At 39.9% G+C, this 25861-nt stretch overlaps 1 protein-coding gene across 1 annotated transcript in view; it reads right to left on the bottom strand.

Moving 5' to 3' along the window:
- The window catches only part of LOC135222759 (mucin-2-like), a 176392-nt gene that overhangs the window by 16754 nt on the left and 133777 nt on the right, over positions 1-25861 (bottom strand). The window contains 2 exon segments of the mRNA XM_064261011.1: positions 18170-18326; positions 23580-23801. Coding sequence (XP_064117081.1) covers positions 18170-18326; positions 23580-23801 — 379 coding nt within the window.

Raw genomic sequence — 25861 nt, forward strand, 5'->3', positions numbered from 1 at the left:
CTCTCTCTCTCTCTCTCGCGCTGCGACCCTTGAAGATCCTTTGGGCTTAACAGCTCTTCGGTCATTCCAGCATTACAGCTCTCCTTTAAGGCTGTAGTGTGTGTGTGTGTGTGTGTATATATATATATATATATATATATATATATATATATATATATATATATATATATATATATATTTGTGATAACCTCACCATAGGTACGCGAATACATTTACCAGTGAAAAATACAAAAACATGTGATTTCTCGTAAGTTGATTTTTCATTAGCCTAGAAATATTATCAATAATTGATAAAATAATCTATAATACTCATGGTAGCACGAGTGTTGAAATGGGTGGGCAAATCTAGTTATGTATGGGTACGTTTTTCGAAAAGGATTTTGTATGGGTACGTTCTTCGAAATGGTTATGTATGGGTACGTTCTTCGAAATGGTTATGTATGGGTACGTTCTTCGAAATTTTTTGGTATGGGTACGCTTTTCGAAAAGGGTTGTCGAACATTTTAACCAAAAACTCCCTGTAGAGATTTATTTCTATATAAATTTGTACCCATAACTGTGGATTTGTTTCACCGATAATTTACGTAGCGAAGACAATGGTTGAATAAATGAATAAATAAATGGGTTGGGCATGCAGTCACGTGTTCGTGAGCTGCTGATGCCAACAAATGAGGCGAACTCCAGAATACAACGTCGTCGACACTAGCCACTCCTTTTTATATTCCTCTAAGGGCGAATTTCATTCTTGTTCATTTGAATATCCTTAAAAAGGGTGACTCACTTCGCATTTAAAAAATGGCGTGACAGACTTATTATTCCCGCGTGATTCTGATATGCGAGGGCGTTGCCCTAAATACTTCAGCATCACGCGAATCTGTGAGGACAATTTGACAATATCTTAAATAATTCTGTGGCCACTGGTAAAAATGGGAGATTCTCAAAGTCATTCGCTCAAGTATCTGTTTTAAAAGAAAGCGGTCAATCAGGGAATAGTTCCGAATTATATATATAAAAAAGCAACATTGCAGGAACTAGATCCAAATTTATATTATAAAAGCAACATTGGGAGTGAAAATATGCCATACGCCAAAGACACATCTAGCGCCAAAAGAAAGTTTCTTCGCGCGATAGAGAAAGTGTCCCCCACTACTAGGAATGGGACTTTCTCTATCCCTGACCTTAAGAACAGACATATAGCCACCAAGTTCATCAACGCATAAACATTACAAGCACATTCATACAGTAATGCCATCCAACGTAGCTAGAATATCACTTCTTCAGTGTTCAGTGAAAAAGAATCGTTGGCGCGGACCAAACATCCCGTTCCGCGGGGTTTAAGAAACGGTTGATCGCTCAAAATCTCCGGAATTAAGTCTTTGCACAGCTGGCTGCTTGAACCAAACGTGAACGAAGACATATTTGCTGGCGATGTTGAAACACACACACACACACACACGGAGAATGAGCAAGGAACTTCGTCCGTTTCAGATTCAACACGTGCGCTGACAGGCGTGAATAGTTCCAACTTTTTTTTTTTTTTTTATCACAATCTATACTTATAAACCCGCGTCAGTCAACGCCCATTCAATTGACTTGTGTTTTCATTCAGCTGGACTAAGTCATCCCTGATTATTAAAACCTAGCACTGTTTATCAATAAAATCCCGTGCCTTATTTAAATCTGATCAAAATACTGAAATTTGTAAATACAATTAACCCTAAGCGTGCCACTTTTATGATAAATTATAAATTTGAAAATGGGACATAAGTGTCCTCACTTCAACTTTGATCAAAACAATGGAGTGGAATTTTATATAAACATTAACACCAAGTGTTCCACTTTTAGATATATTACAATTTGAAAATGGGACACAGGAAGTGTCCTCGCTTAAAATCTTATCAAACCAGTGTGCCACTTTTAAGATATATTACGAATTTAAAAATGGGACAGTAGGTGATTTTAGAATCTGATAAAAAATTGTCGTGGGTTTATAGTGACATTCGTAGACCCATTCAATTCTACATCGCTCGATGAACCAGTTACCTTTCAACTCCATTCAACTTAAACCCCTTCTGAAGAAGACTACCAGCTTATAATACCCATCACCCTACCTGGCCGAGACGCTACCAGGTATATAGGTACCCAGCAGTGAGAGACCTCATAAAATAGGTGGCGGTGGGGTGAGTCAGCTGCATACCACAAATACCAACTAAGACTCTTCTGCCCGAGCCTCCACACATACCCCCCAACCTCTACCCCCATCCGCCCATCTTCCTAACCCCCTTCTCCTCCCCCATAAACACCTGGTCAACTTTAGACCTTAGGCTGAAAAGGTTCCCCATTAATATATTACTCACGCACACATGTATGTGTGTAATATATTATAAATATAAAAGCGTATGATTGAATGTATTGAAAGGCCTGGGTTCGATCCCAAGTAGTCAGATTTATCTATACGTGAGTATATGCAAACAAACTACTGCACATTTCAGCGCACTAATACAGACATATCTTAAGTGAAGCATCGGTTTAGTCCTTTCTAGTAAAACATTGTACCATTAGTGTACCACTCAGCAGGCCATATGCGACCGTCCGTGCCCCAACTTCCTCCGAGGTACTCTATCTTAATCCCGCACGAGAGAGAGAGAGAGAGAGAGAGAGAGAGAGAGAGAGAGAGAGGAGAGACGCCGTCCAACGCCCCAACACAAATACCGAAAATGCTGGCTGACTTAAGTCCCACAAAATGCTTTTCATTCTCCTCCATGTACTGTGGGTACTTCTCTGCATTTCAAGTCCTTGCTGGTGTGTGTGTGTGTGTGTGACAAGCAATGGGTGAAGTGTGGCTCAAGAATATGACTAATGTTAATGTCTGTCTACGGCACAGTTAATTGTGACCACGCCCCCAATCATAAGCAGAGCCAGTTCTGACCACACCCCCTTCGTTGTGCGTCGTGTCATGTTGGAACAAACGCCAGTTCTTACAATTCAAAATAAACTATTAGACACTAACGAAACAAGAGTTAAATTACAAACCAGTATTATTATTGCCAGTATTTTGGAGTCGTGTATGCAGTAATAAATGTTTGTTTGTTTGTATGGTGATTTTACGTTGTACGGAACCAGTGCTTATTCAGCAACGGGACCAACGGCTTGACGTGACTTCTGAACCACGTCGGGAGTGAACTATCACCAGAAATAGACATCTCTGACCCCTAAATGGATTGGAATTTTGCCGAGGAAAACTAAGCTTTTATTAACGATGCAATACTCAAAATTAGAGCATACAAATGAAAAAAATAGCAAAACAAAAGCCATACGTAATGCAATAAGCTTTGGGGAAAGCTATGTTTAACAAGAGATGCATACCTATCATATTAAAAATGCCAATGGCGTAAGGTTCTTTCATTCATAGGAGATACGTAAAGTTATACGTAGAAATATTACTATAATATAAATGACAAGTAAATCTTAATCTTTTTAGGACAATTTACGTGTACGATCCTAGATTAACTAGAACCAGCAGACTTGCAATCAAAATTCTCAACAAAATCTATTACAAAGGAACTATTAACCAACCCCCTCCCCTTCCGCCCCCAATAAGAAACCAAACAAGGCATGTGATCCCCTTAAGGTAGCCACAGAAAATAATACGGCTTCTGGTCGTTACTTGTGCATGGCGACAAGCAAGTATTACAAAACATTAACGACACCTAACAAGTAAAACTACAATAACCAGGTTTTTAAAAGCTAAGTTCTGCTGTCGGTAAATTTACGATGTAACTACGTTGTTCGCCGCACATACTACCTTCACTGATAACAATAAAACCGCACATAAAATTTTAGCCAAAGGCAAGGGCCTGGACTTTAACATTCTGTTTTTGGGAAAGCAATATAAGAAATTAAAATACCAATCTTCCTCCAGTCTATTTTAGCACCATGTTTCAGCTGAGACACCAATAAAACTGACTTAGGTGATTGGAAATACAAACTCATTTGGAAAAAAAAAAAAAAAAAGCCTATTCATTCTCCTACCCTGAAAAACACGACACAACCAGCATTTAATAAATAGGTTATTTATTTATATTTTTTTTTACCTTTTCCTGCAGGCTTTTTCGCTTCATCCCCGACGTTAGTGGGTCCTACTACCACGTTTTTATCCAAGTCTGTCGAAATCGCCTGCTGCTGTTGCAGCTGCACGCCGTCTTGAGCAATTTCGACTTCCTGCTGCTCCTCGCCGGTGGAGCTGTCGGTCGCTTCCTTAACAACAGTGTCTACGACTTCGTCATTCGGCTTATTTTCTGCATCCTCCTCCTCCTCCTCCTCTTCTTCTGGTGCTTCGTCGTCATTCTGGACCTCAAATATCACAATGTCCCCGTCTTCCCCGTCGCCGGCTTTCATGACGTCGACCACCTCGACGTGCTCCTCCGGGAAGATCTCCTCGTAGCCGGATTCCATTATAATTGGGATATCGACGACTTGTTCGACTTCTTCCTCCTCTTCGGCAAACCTCACTTTGCCCTTGGGCGTTTCCACGACATTGTCGTTATTTGATGTTTTCTGCTCCTTATCTTGACGCTCGCTATCATCGGGCAAACTGTCGGCGTGGTTTTTCATTTCCAGAACGACCAGATTCTCCGGGCAGCCCTGAGTTTCTATGACGTCGACCAATTCCAGTTTATCAAAGCTATTGATCAGATGCAGGTTGTCGTTCACTACGGCAGAAGACATTTCGTCAGGCACCGCCTTAGTACAGACGATGGTCTCTACTTCCTCTCCTGAGGGCAAAGGTTCTTCCTTCTCGGTTTCCTTATTTTCGGAAGGTGTCAGTGATTGGGACGTCGAGGAGGTACCGTCTACTACTTGTTCCGGGCTAAAGCTTTCCTCTGGCACTCCAGATGAGGAACCAGAGGAGGGTTCCTCCGAATCTCCCTCTTTCCGAGGGTCGTCATCAGTGCCTTCTCTCCCATCGTCATCACCGCGAGTACCACCTTCTTCATCTGCGCACCCTTCGGTGACTTCATTCTTCTCCTCGCTGGGAACTCGTTTCTCGAGGACCTCGCTCGTTATTTTGTCCATCTCGTCCTTCAGCGTCTGCGACAGGCCGTCGGCGTGTTTGCTCGCGATGTCCTTCGCATTTCCACACTCCAGGGACCCTTCCCCTTCGTGATACCTGACCTCCCCCTCTACCTCGATGCTGATCACATCTACACTCAACTCTCTATTATTATTGTCTCTCTCTTTCACGGTCTCCGTAGCAGACGACGTATCGGTCGCCAAGACGATCGTCTCCTCCAGGTTCTTCCGCTGGGCCTTGTCGAAATTCTCAGAAAATCCTTCGTCGACGACTTCGTCGACACCGTCCTCCCCTTCGTCTTTGAGGGTCGTCACGGCAGGCGTCGGCGACGCCAACTTGTCTATCAGAACACTACTCTCTTCCTCTATTCCGTTCTTCGTAACGGGCACTTCGATGGTCATTTCAGCACCGGCGGCAGCTGGAGGAGCTGTATCTTTGTCGACCTTGACGATACCACCGGCAGGAGGCGCTGCTACTGCCATCTTACACAGCTTCTCCCTCTCCAGATTCTCCAAGTGCATGGCGGCCAACATCCTCAGCCGCCTGTTTCTCCTGTAGCGCTTCCTCTTCTCGGTCCTCTTCCTGGCGCGAGACTCCTCGCTAGACTCCTCCTGGCTGCTGCTCAACTCGAGGGGGTTGTGGGGGGCGTTGGGGTGGGATGGGAGGCCCCTTCGGGGCGTGACGGGTGTGCCACACACCGACGAGCTGTTGCTCTCGTACTCCAGAGAGGAGGCGTCGAAAGACGAATTGTCGAAGGAACTGCCGAAGAGCGAAGGCGTCCTGATGGAGGGCGTCCTGATCGAGGGCGTGCGCATAGAGGGCGTGCCCGTCCGGCTGGTACTGTCGTAAGAGCCCAAGGAAGGGGTGTCGCAGGAAGGCGCGCTGCTCGAGGTCGTGTACAGACTGCAGGAGGAGGACATCATCATCACGTCGCTGCATGCAGAGTCCCTCCCAGAATTCACGTTAATTAGATTGTTAAGGTGATTGGGTCTGTGGAGCGGGGAGGTGGAGGAAGGGGAGGGGGATGGGGAGGGAGAGGAAGCAATGCCGTTGCCCAAGGGCAGTTGGTGCTTATTCTTCTTCCCCCTGGGGGGGGTCACAAGACTGGTGGCCTAAGGGGTCGCAGTTTTCTTTCCTGTCACCCGCGATTCCGTTTTCCATGGCGTCGGTGGTGTGTTTACTCGACGTGAAATCCGCTTGACCTTTCGACTTGAAGGACGCGCCGTCGCTACGCCTCCCCGAGGAGGTGCCTTTAGCCTTTGTTGTCCTCCCGGAGGTACTGCTCCTCCGCCTGCAAGAGGACCGGCGCCTCGCCATGGTGTGTGAGCCTACTGCAGATCTGGAGCGAACTCACGGCGAATCTGTCTATATGAGTCTAGGGCTTCTCGGTCTATCGTAAACTCCCGATGAAATCACTCTGTATACAACTATCTATTTCATAACATGGCAGTTATCGCTAATGCCCAGTTCTATTAATCAACTATTACAGAAATATTCAAGTAGCCGAACTGCAGCTCCTGAAGGTGTACAAGACGACACGAAGGCGTTGCTGCTACAGCAGCTGACGAGCAAGTAATGGCGACGACACACGAGCGGTTCTCAGGACGTGACGGTTTTTTCTCTCTCTACGTCACCTCCTTCACTAACAACATTACTGCCTGACAAGGTCGGTGATGTGAGACACTTCGAAGGTTTCCTTTCTAACTGTGTAACTGTCAACGACGCACACGTAATGCTCTCCGTAAATAATAATACCCGTTGCACAAAACCCATCAAAATTCCACTTTCACGACACGACCCCAACTCCTGAATTGAAATCTCTCACTTCTAATTCACTACGAAACACCATCGCATTCTTCGATGCACGAGTACACAACAGCGAAACCTGCCTTGTCAACCAATCAATCAAGCACTCGATCCCACGTCGCCGGTGCTTTGTATCGGTACTACACTTCCCCGAACAGCCGATGTAAACAGACTGAGACGACGCGATCGCGAACGAACAGCTCGTCAGAGCGTCCGAACCACGTTTCCCTCCAAAAGTGCTTTGTGTGAGACAGATAGAAGCAGAGAGAGAGAGAGAGAGCACCCGGCTTTGGGGAGGGGGAGGGGGAGGGGTGGTTATGATGACCACTTTGACTCAGTCCTCGTCGTCAGTCACGTCGTCTTGGCGACAACTCTGGTACTCTCCCCTCCTCGAAGGATTCGTCGAAGGAACCACCAGGAGATGACTGACTGAGAGACCGACGAACACAAACTCAAGATGAGGGAGGGAAGGAAGGAGGAGTAAGAGAAGAAGAAGAAGAAAGGGGGGTTTTGGGGTGGGGGGTGTGAGGAGAACAAGACGGAAGGGAAACAAGGAGGGAGGGAGCACTTTGACTTGGGGGTGGCGGAGGGGAAGGGAGGGGAGGAGGATTAGGGTGGGGCTATTATAGAGACACGCGGTTATTCGTGGGTAATGGCGGGAGAAAGGAGGAATGAGGAGGAGGGTTCTCTCAGAGTGGGAGGTGTGAGTAAATATGGGTTGGGGGAGAAGATGGGGGTGTGGGTAAAAGCAAAGGCCATGGAATATATAGACCAGGTCACATGAATAGGGGGAGGGGGAAATTGTCAATTTTTCTCCAAAAATTTAAGTGGGGGGGGGATTTTTTATCGCCCTCTGGTACGTCGACTGCAATTACGAGGGAGGGGGGAATGACTTGAAGAAACTATACGATTGAATAAAAAGTTACGGTAATAAAAAAAATTAAATATATACTGAATAAAATGAGATCGATACACTATACATGGAAATCTAAAAGAAAATACTTCAAATAAAATTTCTGAATGTATATGAAGAATTTGGGATCACCCCATGAGAGAGAGAGAGAGAGAGAAGGGGAACAGCCATGCCTGGGGGAAGGTTATTTTCTTCCAAGACTTAAAACGAGGTTCCTCAAGGCTCCTCCTCAATCCGTGGAGCAATCAGGATACTGGTATCGAGTTTCATGAGGCGCAGTTTCGAGAAGGACTTTCTCTCATCATCCTACAACAATTCAACTCGACGAGAGACGAAGATGTTAAAAGATATTCGTCTTCCAGTTATGTTCATCGTACGATATGAAAATTCGGTGAATCCAGCGTGCGTTCGTCTATTGTATGCATACGTATATATTTCCGCCTGCATTCCTTTTGCCGGCAAGACCACAAGAGGCAGACTTGGAGCTCAGCGGTTATTAAGGCCAAATAACAACCCTTTGGCCCCACGAGTCTTGTTGCTGTTCACAATACAAAATACGGAAGACTGGGGTTTTATCTACTTCGTGGAACAGCATTTTACATCTTATTCCTAAAGAGAGCGGTTATTTAAGGCACATTTAACGCAGAACTGAATAACCCTTTGGCCCCACGCGTTATGTTGCTGTTAACACTTCGTGGAGCAGTATTTTACGTGGGGATACAATCCACAATGATGTAAAAATCCTTCTGTAGTTTAAAAATGTATATTTCTTGTACGGGAACTTATAGCTTTCGACCATCAGTTGTGAACAGACCACAGCTGATGGTCGAAATCTATAAGTTCCTGTACAAGAAATATATATATTTTAAACTACAGAAGGATTTTACATCATTGAGGGTTTTATCCCCATTTACTTACAAGTACGACATGGTAACTAGCTTCTGTAGTATTTTACATCTTATTCCTAGAGAGAGAGAGAGAGAGAGAGAGGGCCTTCTCTACCAAGACCTTCAGCCAACATCCAACACCACTGTTATGACAGTTGGTCAGCGGACAGCCACTTCTCTATTTACATAGCCATTCTCTCCAGTAGACAGGCATGTCTATAGTTAGCAATATACAGTTCTCTTGTGGGGGTGAGCGGGAAATCCCACTATCTAGTATCAATGTATATTCGCCGGTTTTACCTCCCTCGAATTAATAATTGATAAATTGAAAATAGTCCTCATTTAACTCCATCTTTGTCAGCTGTTTTGGGGTCGAATCATACAGGGGAAGAAGGATTAGGTCTCTCTCTCTGAGAGTAAGAGAGAAAGAGGGGAGGGGTGAAAAGGCAGAAATGCTGAACGCGTGCGTGAGTGAGTGAGGAAAGTACGGTGAAAAAGGAAATGAAAAGAGAGAGAGAGCGGCTTTAGACTTAAAAGTGGAGAAGTGAGGAGCAGAACCCTTAGTCTCTCACCCACGTGTTTCTCTGCCCCTTCTGTGAAGCACGATTCCACTTAGAATCTATTTCTTGCTCCTCCAGTCTGCCTGCTGCTTGTTTAAGTGATCCGGCCAGGTAGTACATCAGCAGGTATTAAATTAACAGTACTACATCTCTTATCTCAATTGCACTCACTCATCAGACCTCAGACGACATGACTACCATTAAAAACACGCCCGATTTCTATTCTCAAAACGCGAACGAATAATATTTTGTTTATATATTCACGAATCTTGAAATGGATTAACAAATCCGCAGTCATGCATGGGTACAAAAATACTACAAATAGATTTTAAAAATCAATCTATACAGAGAATGAACAGACTCCCGAAAGCTCTCTGTAAAGATAAGATTTATTTTTTAAATATATCTGTACACGTTGTTTCTCCATCTTTTTGAATAACTACCACTCAGATCAAAGGTATATACATATATATTGTTTGAAAGACTGACAAATAGGAAATGAAGCTGAATATATATAAACAGCCATAAGCCTACGACTGAATGAGACGACGATCCAGAAATACGAACACCCGCCCCCTCCCCTCCCCCCAAAATGAACATGGGGGGAGGGGGGAAGACGGAAGCGGAGCGGAGCAGAGACTGAAATCTAAGGATGTCATGAACGTGAAGGCACCACGGCGGAAAACTCATGGGAAAAATAATAAAAGGCTGCCGGGTTCAATGTCACCATCAAGGTGAGATCTGCCGAGACACTCCACTGCTACCTCCTTCGCACGTCTAAGGGTGAATGAAGAAGAAGGAACCTACTACCACAAGGTCTAGAGCTCTCAAAAAGATAGACAGACCTTGCCTGCACCAATACTCGCGCCCGAGTCTATGGGCATGATTGTTCGACAGACAACAGGGAGCACAGCTTGATAGACCTTGTTTGCAGCCTGTTGCAACTAAACAGGGAACACGGCTTGATAGACCTTGCTTGCAACTAAACAGGGAACACAGCTTGATAGACCTTGCTTGCAACTAAACAGGGAACACAGCTTGATAGACCTTGCTTGCACCCTGCTTGCAACTAAATCTTTTAGGAATGATTGATCAACAAACAACAAGAAGCAAAGAGACGAGGGAAAACAGATAAGAGCAATGAGGTCACGTTGATTGGACAGTTAAACAGAAATTAATAATTTTTCATGAACGGGGTTGAAATGACGAAAAAATATCTTTTAAAGTCGGGGAAATGAATAATTTCTCCTGAAGGGGGTTGAAAAAGATGACAAATATTTTTAAAAATTGGGGAAATGAATAACTTCACAAAAGGGGTCGAAAACGATGAAAAATATTTTTAAAAATTGGGAAAATGAATAACTTCTCACAAAAGGGGTCGAAAACGATGACAAATATTTAGAAAAATTGGGGAATCAGAACTTCCCTCCTGAAGGTGGGTTGAAAACGATGACAAATATTTAGAAAAATTGGGGAAATTAAGTAACTTCTCATGAAGGTGGTTGAAAACGATGAAAAATATTTATAAAAATGAGGAAATGACTAATTCCTCATGCAGGGGTTGAAACAATTTAAAATATTCTCAAAACTTGGGGAAATTACTCATTTTTCATAGAAGGCTGACAGACAACCAATCGAAATACGCCACGATTGGAAATGCTGAGCAGAAGAAATTGGACTTTCTAAAGGAGCCAGAGGAGGGAAATCTACAGGATTTCTGGCGTTCCCAACAAAAGTGAAACCTGGCTGGCGCCCGCAGCGGGAAACTGAAAATAACCTTGACATTCACGAACAAGGGAGAAGGGGGGAAAGAAAGGAGTGGAGGAAGGGGGGGGGGATGACTGTCGCGAGAAGGGTGACCACCGGAATTACCTTTTATAACCCACAACTCCCCCCCACAGAAACAAAAAAGTTACCATTCAAATTGTCTTCCGTCTTTCGCATAGCGTTCGTGTTACTGCGTAGACGATGTCGCATTAGACGAAAATGAAGAACGCTTTATAACGATAATAACATCCGGGAATATAACGAGATTGTTTACATATCACGAGAGCCATTTCGTAATTTGAGGAGGAGTGTCCATCCTAAGAGGAGACATCGTGTGCTCACTTATGTGTAGGAGCAGGTTTTACTGTGAATTCACAGTGTCCTCCTAATGATTTTGTCTAGCTTTCTTTTAAATTCTTCCACACTGTTGCTGTTTACAACTCCTGGTGGCAGTTTATTCCACGTGTCACATATCTTGTATGTAAGAAGTTACCACAATGGGATGTGTTGTATCTCTTCAGTTCTAATTTCCATCCATTATTTCTTGTCTGGTTTTCGTTTAATGTAAATATGTTACTGGCTACTTCTGCTATGCCTTTCAGCATTTTAAATGTTTCTATTTAAAATAAAAAGACTAAACTTATTATGAAATCATCATCTGAATAATATAATAATAATAAATAAATAATAATAATAATAATACCGGTTTACTCTGTTCAATTCACAGCTTTCTCGAAGCTACTAAAAATTTTAATACAATAATAATAATAACAATTATAATAGTAATAACAACACATGGGTTCATTCTGTTTAATTCACAACTTACTCGAAGCTACTTTGTAATGTTTCGTGACAAAGTTATGGTCAAACCAAAGAGGTTGTTGTATAGGTTATAAGCAGATACCCCTACCCCCTCGCCCCTACCCATGGTGGGGGACTGGCACAAGGCCAACTCACTCTTGAGAACATTTCTTAACCGTATTAATATCAGTTTCCTGTTAATCTCGGCCTCTAGCGATATCGGACATTAGAATCCAGTATACTGTCCTTGAGTTTTTAGTTCTATCCCAACCGGGAAACGCCTTTAAGCGTGTTTTGGTCTAGGAAGGAGAGAGAGAGAGAGAGAGAGAGAGAGAGAGAGAGAGAGAGAGAGAGAGAGAGAGCAGAGAGAGAAAGACTTAAAAACCACTTGGTAAAGTTAACAAAAAAAAAAAAAAATTTTAATTATTACTTAGTGTTCCTTTTAAAGACTTGAAATTCGTTAGACGTATATAGTACTAATATTCTATTGACACACACACAGAGAGAGAGAGACGAGGAGAGAAGAGAGAGAGGAGAGAGGAGCGAGAGGAGGAAGAGGAGGACTTAAAAACCACTTTTGGGTAAAGGGTTAACATGCTTTTTTTTTATTTTTATTTTTACTTTGTTTCACTGAAAGACTCGAAAATCGTAAAATGGAGAGAGAGAGAGAGAGAGACTTAAAATTTTTTTTTTTAATTATTACTTAGTGTTCCTTTTAAAGACTTGAAATTCGTTAGACGTATATAGGAGCACTAATATTCTATTGACATAGAGAGAGAGAGAGAGAGGGAGAGGCTTAGAGTTAAACATACACTTTAATTATTTTGCGCTTCATTTAAAGACCTAAAATTCGTCAAATAAAAAAAATTAAAAAAAATCAGAACACCACTTACACCCTACCAAACACTCCTCCGGCCAGGGGTGTGGCCAGGTAGGAAAATTAACGTGGTCAGATCTATTATTTATCTATTTAAATCTCTCCCTGGACATTAATCCTCTTGTTTATAGCTTCGCCCAAGACCTCCCATTTACTGCTGTTTAGATTAAGCCGGTAAAGTGAGCAGTGACCTACAATGACCTTCCAGTGACCGATGACTTTCTAAATGACCTATGCCGACCACGCGTCACGGAAACTGAAGTTCGTTTCAAAATGTCAGGTCACATCTCTGTTTTTAAGCAGAAAAATGAGGTTTTAAACCCAACGTTTACACTTGAGAAAACTTTCATTTCAGTATGAGCTAAGTTCGTGCTTTTATTATCACTTGAGAAAACTTTCACTTGAGTATGATCTTCCCAAGTTCGTACTTTTATCATAAGTTTGTGAAAAGGGGAATTAGTATTTAGAAGCCCAAGCTACATAGCGATATTTAAGACACTTATAATAACGACAGCTAAAAAAAAATGCTAATAACCCTTCGTTTCCTACCATTTCTGGGAACAAGTTTTGCTGAAATCCTGTAAATATCAGGAATAATATGAAGCAGACGTTTGTAACTATAAGTTACTCAACGTACAGCTCGAGAAACTGCAGAAAATTAAGAACAGACTTAAAAGAGGACTACTCCTGTTTTAATTGATTTGCAATAGCTTCCGACGAAGGCCAGAATAATATTAAATTTGTGTGTGTTTTGACCCATCATGGTCTTGACCCATCAAGGTTTTGACCCATCAAGGTAAGGCCGGCCCTCCTCGGTATTTGAATTACAGATGGTTTCAAGTTGGTAGCGTAGCGTTATTTCTTTTGAGCTGAAGTAGATTGAGGAATTTACAACCCTTTTATTCAATCGATGCTATGATATGAAAGATAAAACGGCGAATGTGGATTCTGCAGTGTGATCAAACACGCCTGATGGATTAACTGTTAAATTTTGATCATGAAGGTCCTTACTTCGGCTTTGGAAGCGATGCGGGACCTGGATGAGCCATCTCCAATCAAGGATACCTAACAGAGTAGACGAAACTTCAAAAAGCGAAAGGGAAATATTTACGCTTTTAAAGTCGACACAAAACCGACGCCGGCTGGTCCTGGTCCGCCTATACCCTCCCATGGCTGGTCAAGGATCAACAGCTCACGCTGGCACAAGGCCCACCTTGATCCAAACACAACAACAGCCATGTATGACACCTTCGTCACATCTGTCATTCTCGAGAACAGAAGAAAACCTCCGAATGAAAACAAACACTACACAAACATCCGCCCAGCAGTCTCTCTCTCTCTCTCTCTCTCTCTCTCTCTCTCTCTCTCTCGAACAAGAACCCTACGACCTGAAAGCCCTCAAAGATACGAATCCTTTAGGCCTACGACATGAATACATAATTACGAATCCCTGTTGCTGCACACACATACATCTGCCACGAGAGGCTCTCTCTCTCTCTCTCTCTCTCAAGTTTCCAGGGATCTTGCCACACCTTCTAATTAAAACTGAATGGCTTCCCCCTTCCACAGCGCGTGTCAGAAGTGAAAATGCATAAATGTTGTTTGAGATTAAGCTGGCCTTATGCCAGCACGGGCTCTTGCTCATAGAGCAGCCCGTAAGGAATACATACGGACTGCCGAACATGCCGTTTAAGCTTCGATGAAGGTAGGAACTTTTTAAAATGATTTAAACCTCACATTATAACGTGATTCGTAGGACATAAGACGAAATCGGGGAATCCTGCAGAAAAGAAGCCATATTTCCTCACTTCTAACCAATAAGGACTGATAAAAAAACAAGGTGTGGTCCGACTTCCAGCTTACTCTCGACGCTAGCAAGATTTTTTCCCCCCTCAAGCATAAGTTGTAAGATCATATTCCTAACTTAACGTAACTCAAAATGTGCTAAAATCTACAGCCAAATAGAGCGTTTTCACCAACAAAAATTTAAATAAATACGATAAATTTCATTACAAATACTTTTTCTGTAGTGTTTGACGTGCACATTAATTCTTACATTTTAATTCCAATAAATAAATCATAAATCATAAATATCCTAAAATTCCTAAATCTTTACATCAACGCGAAACACTTTTCATTTTTTTATAGGCTCTTCCATACACCTTTCCTAACCCCCAAACAAGAACAAGAACAACAAACTTATTTGTGGGCTTACTCCCGGAGCAAATAAACGTTCAAGATTGATAGATATCGGGAAAAAATGGTGACCCCGTTTTTCCTACTTCCGAAAGCCATGTCAAGGAACCTACGGGCTGCTCTATGAGCAAGAGCCAGTGCTGGCGTAAGGCCAGCTTCATCTACAACAACAACAACAATAAACAAGACAGGAGACAAAGCAATGATTCAGAGCTGGTCATAACATTCCCCACAACAGCTGCTGGGTCGCCAATTCGGTTATCAGATTTACCTCTGTCAAGGAAACAGGAAACTGGTAAGTCTTTGGGGAGGGTGGGGGGTGGGGGGGTGGGGGGGGGGGGGTGGGGGGGGGATGAAAATACTTCGTACATAAAAGTTCAGTCAAGTACCAAACACGAATACAGAAGCTTTTCAGAAAAACAGCCGTCATTCCCAAACAACTCAACACGTGTGCTTCCGAGATGGTATACATCTTCAAGACGTGTTACCGAACATTGATGTTTAAAAGAGAGAGAGAGAGAGAGAGAGAGAGAGAGAGAGAGAGAGAGAGAGAGAGAGAGAGAGAGAGAGAGGCAGGCTGCTGCTAAAATCATCATTAGAAACTTTTTTTTTTTTTTTTTTTTTTTTTTTTTTTTTTTTTTTTACCTAAACGTGGAGTGATGCATGTGGATTATGACTGGCAGAATCGGAAGCTATTCACCTAAGGAAATTACTTGAAATAATCGTAGTTTCACAGTTCCTGTCTAATATTTAAGATACTCAATGCAAAAATGAATGCTGGTATGCTGCCCCCCCCCCCCCCCCCCCCCCCCCCCCCCCCCCCACCAAAAAATTGCTGGTATGCCCCCCTCAAAATAAAATTTTTTAAAATCAAAACAAGACCCCAAAACCCCTACACCATAAAAAAAAAGGCTAAAAAAAAATAGCAGCGCAAGTAATAAGCTTTTGCACAACGCTCGTCCTAGATATTACGAAGACTTGCAAGACCAAGAGGCAAAACACATTACTACTGGTTTTATGCTTGTTTAGTCGACGGCCTCACACACAGTGCTTTCAGCTAATCACATTTCATTATCAGCTCTTACAACATCTGGCGTGACGAAACACGAGCATCGTGTGTCGTAATGTTTTTTTTTTTTTTTTTTTTTTTTTTTTTTTTTTTTTTTTTTTTTTTTTTTTTTTTTTTCCGGGGGGGGAGTGGGGGACGGGGATGTGGGACTGTGGGGGGGTTGGGGGAGGGTTTTCATCAAATTTCTGTCAGAAATACGGAAATTCCTCAATTTGCGCGCGCACTCGATCCTCGGTGGGGACATAAACACACCAAGAAGTATTTTTCTTTAGCGAATTAAAAAAGATGGTTTATCTGACTAGTTCAAAGAGAGATAACAAAAAATAAAGAGGTATATAAACAAGAGAGAGAGAGAGAGAGAGAGAGAGAGAGAGAGAGAGAGAGCAGCACGTCTTGATAACCCATGGGAAGCAAACAAGCCAAAAAAGAATTATTCGATTTTTTCGTAACCAATGCACAAGAACATATGTTTCCAGTTGCTTATAATCAGTGCAAAACGAACTATTATAACATTCCATATGTATTTGATAATTATAAAACACAACCTGAAGTATAAGAATGCTAACTGAATGTAGAAGACCAGGAGATGAAATAATAGAGAATTTTTTAAAAAATCAAACAATTCTAGGGCAAAGGCAATAACTATCTCAAGTTACATTCTGCATTTGATAATTATAAAACTCAACCTGAAGTATAAGAATGCTAATTGTATACAGAAGAAGACCAAGAGATGAAATAATACAGAATAAAACACAAAATTCAAATCATTCCTGGGCAAAGGCAATAAATACCTCAAGTTACATTCTTCACCATCAAGTCTATAAATAAAAACTTTCAGTTGACTGAGACTGACAACTTTCTGCGGTCTGGGACGGACGGATAGAGTCAAACTGACTTGACTGAAAGCCACATCAGACTAGCAGACCGGAACGTACTACAGACTTGAAGACCTCGCTGAAGACCGCTTTCTTCGGGGGGAGCGCTTGATCGATCGCGTGAAACTATGATCGAGCGGTGATGTGTGGAATAATTTTATGACTTGAACGCTTCAGTTCTCTCTAAATACTTTTTGGGTTTTATTGAAATAAAAAAAACATTCATCATAAACACTCCTTTTTTGTTTTGTTGTTCATTGTTAGTTATTTTTCATTTATTGATTTATGGAGCAATGTGTGCTCTATGAATCATAAAAATTCTGGTAGAACACGACGCAAAAAAAATTGTGCTAAATCTGCCTATATATTTGTTTTAATTGTGCGATTTCCCCAAAAAGTTGTTTTTTTTCCTATAAAGACACATTTTCTTAACAAAAAAAAATAAAAACAAGGAAATATAAGCATTAAAGCCTCGTGCAACCCACAGGTAAAACCGAGCATTTGCAAGCCAAGTCACTGGCTTGGAGCTTAGCGAAGTGTTGTGCCTATAAGAAGAAAGCCACAGCGACTATATTGTTATTATCCTCTTTGCTTCTTCTTCCCTTAAAGGAGCGACTGTCGTCTTCTTCCTTGTCGACTGCGTGAGACACGAACCACCTAACATAGTGTTATGACTCAAGTGTCACCTGTCAGCTTAATATATTATAATTATAATGTGCGTCTCACTTTTTTCGTCTCCCAGTGAATGGTAGATTATTAATTCATTAGCTCTTCCTTTCGACGACACTAGGATTTTTTACTTTCATTCGTAAAATAATATAAATAAATAAATTTTAAAAAGTACTGATAAGTCTTTTTTGCTGTGTCATAATCGATCTTCATCTCAGTTCATCGAAAGCCTTGCAAGATCTCACTTGTTAATTTTTTTTTCTTTTTGGTACTCTTAAATATTCATTAAATACTACTGGAAATACATTAATAATACCGAATGTCGTGTTGGAAATACTAGTGACTAAAATTTAGTACTGGAAGTATTAACAAGTACTAGAAACGCTGGAAGTATTAAAAAGTAATGAAAGCACTAAATACAAAATGGATATACTTAAATTATTAAAAAGTACTGGAGATGCTGGAAGTCTTAAAAAGTACTGGAAGCACTGAATACTAAACGTAAGTATTGAGAGTATTAAAAAGTACTGGAAAAGCTTGAAGTACTATAAAGTACTGGAAGCTCTGGATGTATTAAAAAAGTTCTCAAGTACTGGAAGTACCAAACAAAACTGGAAAAATCAACGAGACAGACACTTCCAGCGAACCCCGAAAACTCGTCACTGGAACACTCACCCTCTTCAGCCGTGGGTGTGGGGGCATCATGCACGTTGTGGGTGGGTTGAGCTGAAGGGGTACCGTCGTTGCCCACAGCGATGCCCTCGTCCGAATCCGAGTCGTGGGGCGGGATGACGGGGGACTTCGTGGAGTCCAGCAGCGACTCGTCCTGGTCCTACGGAGGAGAGAGAAGAGATAGGACATGATAAAATAATGTTGGCACGGGCTCTTGCTAATAATAATAATAATAATAATAATATTGTAAAAGTTGAGGTTCATGTTATCAATGACTGTTGGTAGATTGTGCAGCTTGTACTATATTAATAATAATATAGTACAAGCAGAAGGAAGTGTAGGGGCACAAAAGACCAGCTCCTGATAGACAAAATGGTAATGAGGAACAGTAGGAGAAGGAAAACCAACCTAAGCATGGCATGGATAGACTATAAGAAAGCCTTCGACATGATACCACACACATGACTAATAGAATGCCTGAAAATATATGGGGCAGAGGAAAATACCATCAGCTTCCTCAAAAATACAATGCGCAACTGGAATACAATACTTACAAGCTCTGGAATAAGACTAGCAGAGGTTAATATCAGGAGAGGGATCTTCCAGGGCGACTCACTGTCCCCACTACTCTTCGTAGTAGCCATGATTCCCATGACAAAAGTACTACAGACGATGGATGCCGGGTACCAACTCAAGAAAAGAGGCAACAGAATCAACCATCTGATGTTCATGGACGACATCAAGCTGTATGGTAAGAGCATCAAGGAAATAGATACCCTAATCCAGACTGTAAGATTGTATCTGGGGACATCAGGATGGAGTTTGGAATAGAAAAATGCGCCTTAGTCAACATACAAAAAGGCAAAGTAACGAGAACTGAAGGATAAAGCTACCAGATGGGAGCAACAACATCAAACACATAGATGAGCAGGATACAAATACCTGGGAATAATGGAAGGAGGAGATATAAAACACCATGAGATGAAGGACACGATCAGGAAAGACTATATGCAGAGACTCAAGGCGATACTCAAGTCAAAACTCAACGCCGGAAAATATGATAAAAGCCATAACACATGGGCAGTGCCAGTAATCAGATACAGCGCAGGAATAGTCGAATGGACGAAGGCAGAACTCCGCCGCATAGATCAGAAAACCAGGAAACATATGACAATACACAAAGCACTACACCCAAGAGCAAATACGGACAGACTATACATAACACGAAAGGAAGGAGGGAGAGGACTACTAAGTATAGAGGACTGCGTCAACATCGAAAACAGAGCACTGGGGCAATATCTGAAAACCAGTGAAGACGAGTGGCTAGAGAGTGCATGGGAAGAAGGACTAATAAAAGCAGACGAAGACCCAGAAAATATACAGAGACAGGAGAAAGACAGAAAGAACAGAGGACTGGCACAACAAACCAATGCACGGACAATACATGAGACGACTAAAGAACTAGCCAGCGATGACAATTGGCAATGGCTACAGAGGGGAGAGCTAAAGAAGGAAACTGAAGGAATGATAACAGCGGCACAAGATCAGGCCCTAAGAACCAGATATGTTCAAAGTACGATAGACGGAAATAACATCTCTCCCATATGTAGGAAGTGCATTACGAAAAGTGAAACCATAAACCACATAGCAAGTGAATGCCCGGCACTTGCACAGAACCAGTACAAAAAGATGGCATGATTCAGTAGCAAAAGCCCTCCACTGGAGCCTGTGCAAGAAACATCAGCTACCTTGCAGTAATAGTGGTACGAGCACCAACCTGAAGGAGTGATAGAAAACGATCAGGCAAAGATCCTCTGGGACTATGGTATCAGAACGGATAGGGTGATACGTGCAAACAGACCAGACGTGACGTTGATTGACAAGGTCAAGAAGAAAGTATCACTCATTGATGTCGCAATACCATGGGACACCAGAGTTGAAGAGAAAGAGAGGGAAAAAATTGGATAAGTATCAAGATCTGAAAATAGAAATAAGAAGGATATGGGATATGCCAGTGGAAATCGTACCCATAATCATAGGAGCACTAGGCACGATCCCAAGATCCCTGAAAAGGAATCTAGAAAACTAGAGGCTGAAGTAGCTCCAGGACTCATGCAGAAGAGTGTGATCCTAGAAACGGCACACATAGTAAGAAGAGTGATGGACTCCTAAGGAGGCAGGATGCAACCCGGAACCCCACACTATAAATACCACCCAGTCGAATTGGAGGACTGTGATAGAGCAAAAAAAAAAAAAAAAAAAAAAAAAAAAAAAAAAAATAATAATAATAATAATAATAATAATAATAATAATAGGATAACTTTGCTCCTTTCCGAAAACCACCCGAATATTGGCCTCCCTTATCTCGATTATAAAAGGAAATGGAGAGAGAGAGATAAAAAAATAACAGTTTGAAATGAGCTACATGATAAGATAAAATGAGAAAGGTAGGCGTTGCTTCTCTCTCTCTCTCTCTCTCTCTCTCTCTCTCTCTCTCTCTCTCTCTCTCTCTCTCTCGGTGATAAAAGGGTAACAGACTGGTTTTTGTTATAATAATAATAATAATGATAATAAAATATTCCTAATTCAGCGTCTCTCATGACACACTGCAACTTAAGGAAACCATAACTATATTTTGGTAAACAACAGATGACTAACTCATTTGTCACTGCCTTCCGGATCAAGTCGTGATGTGTCACAAAACACAAACGTCACAAAACGGTGGTTAATGATATAAATAGCGTAGACATATTTATCTAGCAAGCTACACTTGACAGTTTAAGCGTGAGGCAACTCGAAATTGCATGTGACAAAAGGATAAAATAGAACACAAATTCTAGTGAGAGAGAGAGAGAGAGAGAGAGAGAGAGAGAGAGAGAGAGAGAGAGAGAGAGAGAGAGTTATTAAAGCGAAAAAGTGGTATACGTTTTTAGTTAAAATCTAATGCTTCTTAATCACTAACATTTTCTAAGCATTTTTGTCATTTTTTTTAACCAAAGAAACTATAAGAATTTTTCTTTTCTAGTAAAAGGGTCTATTAAGAATTTGTTTAATAATAAAATAAAGGTCGTAGAGGATTTTTTTCAACCACAGAAAGGGCCCATGCGATTTTTTTTTTTTTTTTTTACAAAAGAAAGGTCCAAATTTTTTTTTACCAAAGAATGGGCCTATAAGAATTTTTTCACAAAAGAAAGGGCCTATAAGAATTTTTTTTACCAAAGAAAGGGCCTACAAGATTTTTTTTTTTTACCAAAGAAAGGGCCTATAAGAATTTTTTTTTACTAGAAGGGCTATAAGAATTTTTTTTTAACCAAAGATGGGGCTTTAAGAATTTTTTTCACAAAAGAAAGGGCCTATAAGAATTTTTTTTACTAAAGAAAGGGCCTATAAGAATATTTTTACTAAAGAAAGGGCCTATAAGAATTTTTTTACCAAAGATGGGCCTTTAAGAATTTTTTCACAAAAGAAAGGGCCTATAAGAATTTTTTTTACTAAAGAAAGGGCCTATAAGAATTTTTTTCACAAAAGAAAGGGCCTATAAGAATTTTTTTTACTAAAGAAAGGGCCTATAAGAATATTTTTACTAAAGAAAGGGCCTATAAGAATTTTTTTTACCAAAGATGGGGCTTTAAGAATTTTTTTCACAAAAGAAAGGGCCTATAAGAATTTTTTTTTACCAAAGATGGGGCTTTAAGAATTTTTTTCACAAAAGAAAGGGCCTATAAGAATTTCACAAAAAAAGGGCCTATAAGAATTTTTTCCCAAAAGAAAGGGCCTATAAGAATTTTTTTTACCAAAGATAGGCTTTTAAGAATTTTTTTCACAAAAGAAAGGGCCTATAAGAATTTTTTTCACCAAAGAAAAGGCCTATAAGAATTTTTTTTACAAAGAAAGTGCCTATAAGAATTTTCTTTACCAAAAAAGGGGCATATAAGAATTTTTTAACCAAAAAAGGGCCTATAAGAATATATTTTTTTTAACATTTTCTTTACCAAAGAAACGGCCTATATGATTATTTTTTTTTTTTTACCAAAGAAAGGGCCTCTATTATTTTCTTAACCAAAGAAAGGGCCTATAAGAATTTTTTATTTTTTACCAAAGTGCCTACAAGAATTATATTAAGCAAACAAAGGCCCTACAAGAATTTCTTTTACCAAAGAAAGGACCTACTATAAGATTTTGGGCCTGTAAGCTTTTTTTAAACAAAAGAAAGGATCTATAAGATTTTCATTTATTCATTCATTATTTTGAACATAGAAAGGGCCTGTAAGAAACATAAGTTCGCAGGCACACGGGCCCAACATTCGATGACAGAAGACACCATCATCATTAATCTCTATACTACGCCTAAGTGAAGCCAGGAGCTGGGACAAGTCATCATTTTCCCAGAAGAGACAAGAGAGACAGAACTCCACGTGACAGCCAGAGATATAAGCAGGGGGATATAACAACAGGCCAGGCAGGCTTCAGCAACATGAGAGTTTAAAAAGAACATTAAACGCTGACGACTTCATACTGTCATATGGCTTCTGACCAAGTTTGCTGAGGGGGTGAATGTCTGACCGAGGGAAGGAAAATATTAAACAAGGAAAATATATGTTAACGAAGAAAAATATTAGTTAAAAACAAGGAAAAAACACAGGTAATGTGGTAAAATATGGTAGGGCCAATGTATCGGAATGGTAAATGATTAAAATCAATATAGTACACAATAACATACAAGCTCCACCTAGCAATCTGATCTTGACAACAAGGACAAGTAGGATTACAAGGGCTGAATAGAATATATGTTGTTGTTCTGACGATGAACCCTATTCACATAGCACAAGCCCAACAACATTGGCCACCGTCTCGAAATTCAAGCTTCCAAAGGATATTAAGGTGTTCATTAGGAAGTACGAGAAGGTAAGAGATCTCACTTATTAAAAAGAAAAAAATAAACCAATAGACAAAAATGTAGGACATACAAGAAATTAAAAGACCTAGTAGGACAGATCCAGAAGATCAAATGACCTTTAATGAATATCCAGAAGATCAAATAACCTTGAAGGACACATTAAGAAGATCAAATGACTTTGTAGGACACATCCAGAAGATCAAACGCCCATGAGAGACAGATCCAGAATATCAAATCTAGGGCTGAGAACTAAAAGGGCCAATGTCAAAAAATGGCCGATTGTAGTTAAGACTGTCACTAAACTAGAAATTTATCTGTTTCAGTGCTATAATGGCCAATGTTATAAGTTAAGCAATCACACCAAAAAAAGCTTTCGTTTGCTGTACTTAGCTGAATTTTAATAAAGGAAGCAATATTTTAAATGAGTTTTTCTGAAAACATGGTTTTATGACACTGGCCCTTCTAGTTCTCAGCCCTAGAAATGACCTTCAATGGATATCCAGAAAATGAAATTACCTTGAAGGACCCATCCAGAAGCCCAGACGAATCATTCTGAATCTCCTGCCGGATTTTCTCGCTGTTGGCGAACTCTTCGTCCAGGTTCATGTGTTTGGAGATTTCGTTCTGGTCGAACTGGTTGTTGAAGGGAGACGTGAAGATGGGGGGGGAGAAGATGGCGTTGATGGAAGATGGAGTCGAGTCCTTCTCCATCAAGACGGCGGGGACGTCGTCAGGGACCTGCAGGAGATGGTAGGGGGAGTTGTTAAAGGATGCGTCCGGAAGGGGGCATAATATAGTCGTATATTTCTTCGTGGTGACCCAAGCTATAAGTTTCATTTAATCAATTTATTTTGCGTTAGTTTGATTGAACTAAATTCATTTTGGCGTTAGTTTGACTGAACTCAATTGATTTTCTCTGAAATGGTAACAATCCTACGCACATTGTATATTTATCAATGGCTCAAATTATCATTAAAAACTTTATGAAGTTAAAAAATGAATGTCTAGCCAATTTTAAACCGTTTCCAATAAACTTCCAGACAAATATTAACATGGAAACCATGAACATCATGCTAACCATAAATTTAGAACAACAAAAGTTTGAAAAAAAAACACATAGTACATGTAATCTTCCAACAAACATTTTTTTTAATAATATCACGGTCACGTGTCTGTTATATTTATTAATGGTAATATTACATCATCCAATGTATTCTACGTTTATCAGTTGAGAATATTCATTCACAAATTTCATTCTTAAGATTCACTCATTCATACCTACAGAAGTTGTAAATATTCTCTGTATAAAATGCAAATAATATATATATATATATATAGTATATATATTTTTATATATATATATATACATATATATATCTGTATATATATGTATATATATAATTGATATATAGTGAATTTCTTCACCATTTTAGTGACTCGAGATATTTGAAGATTTTTATGAATAATAATAATAATATATAATAATAATAATAATAATAATAATAATAATAATAATAATTAACTTTGTAGGTTTCTGCAAAGACTCTAGCTCAACTTTACCCTTGTCAGGTAGTGACACCTGACCTATGACCCCTAAAAAAAAATCTACAAAACTCTTATCAATAAGCTTTCACCTGACATATAAACCACCTTACACAACAGACAAACACACTTACTAAACGCAAAATTCATCCAAATTCATCCAAGCTTCAACAAAGCCAAACTGGCTAAATTCAATGCTTAGTATAGTGTGTATAGTAGTAGATTCACATCAACCGTGCATTTGATGTCTAGGCCAGTCCCTTACGACGCTCCTGATTGGCTGTTGATATGCCAATCGCAGGGTTGGAAACTCTCAGTCTATCTCGAAGAGTTCACATGGGTAGGTTTCATGTTCCACATCTCCTGAGGGATAAGTCTTTCAGGAGAGGTGGAACATACATCCTGCCTATGTGAACCCGCGAGACAGACAAAGTTTCCAGCCCTGCGATTGGCTTATCAACAGCCAAATGCACGATTGATGTGAATCTACTATAGTATATGACTGAGAATGCGAAATTAATTTAATATGAACATATAAATATTGAACTGCAGTCTTAAGCTATAGATATATTATTCCATATTGGCATTATCACTGTATCCTTTATAGACAGTGTAATATATACATATGTATATATATACATATATATATATATATATATATATATATATATATATATATATATATATATATATATATATATACTATATATATATATATATATATAGATGAATACATATATTTATATATACAATATAGCAATTTTTCCAGCACACCATTTACAGTTCATGCACATTTTTTTAGAACCAAGACGACAAACCAAATTTTTTATAGAAATATATATATACATATTATATATATATATATAATATATATATATATATATATATATATATATATATATATATATATATATTATATATATATATATATATATATATATATATATATATATAAAACGAACATTCTCCTGGTTTACACTAACCACAGGCTGAAAGAGCACACTTATGAAAAAACCACAGAAGTGAAACATGCGTCATAATTATAATTTAAATAAAAATGTGTATTAATTGATGCAGTGAATTTTAATCTCAAACGTAAAACCATAATAATAAAAAGATATTTTTAAGCAGAAAAAATAACAGAAGAGGCATTCCGAATGATTGCAAAATGAATTGTCTATTCAAGTGGTTGGCCATTCTATCTCTCTCTCAGAATTTAAAAAAATAATTGTTTTAATTCACTGATTTTTTTTTTA

Source organism: Macrobrachium nipponense, chromosome 8, assembly GCF_015104395.2.
Source record: "Macrobrachium nipponense isolate FS-2020 chromosome 8, ASM1510439v2, whole genome shotgun sequence".
Lineage (NCBI taxonomy): Eukaryota > Metazoa > Arthropoda > Malacostraca > Decapoda > Palaemonidae > Macrobrachium > Macrobrachium nipponense.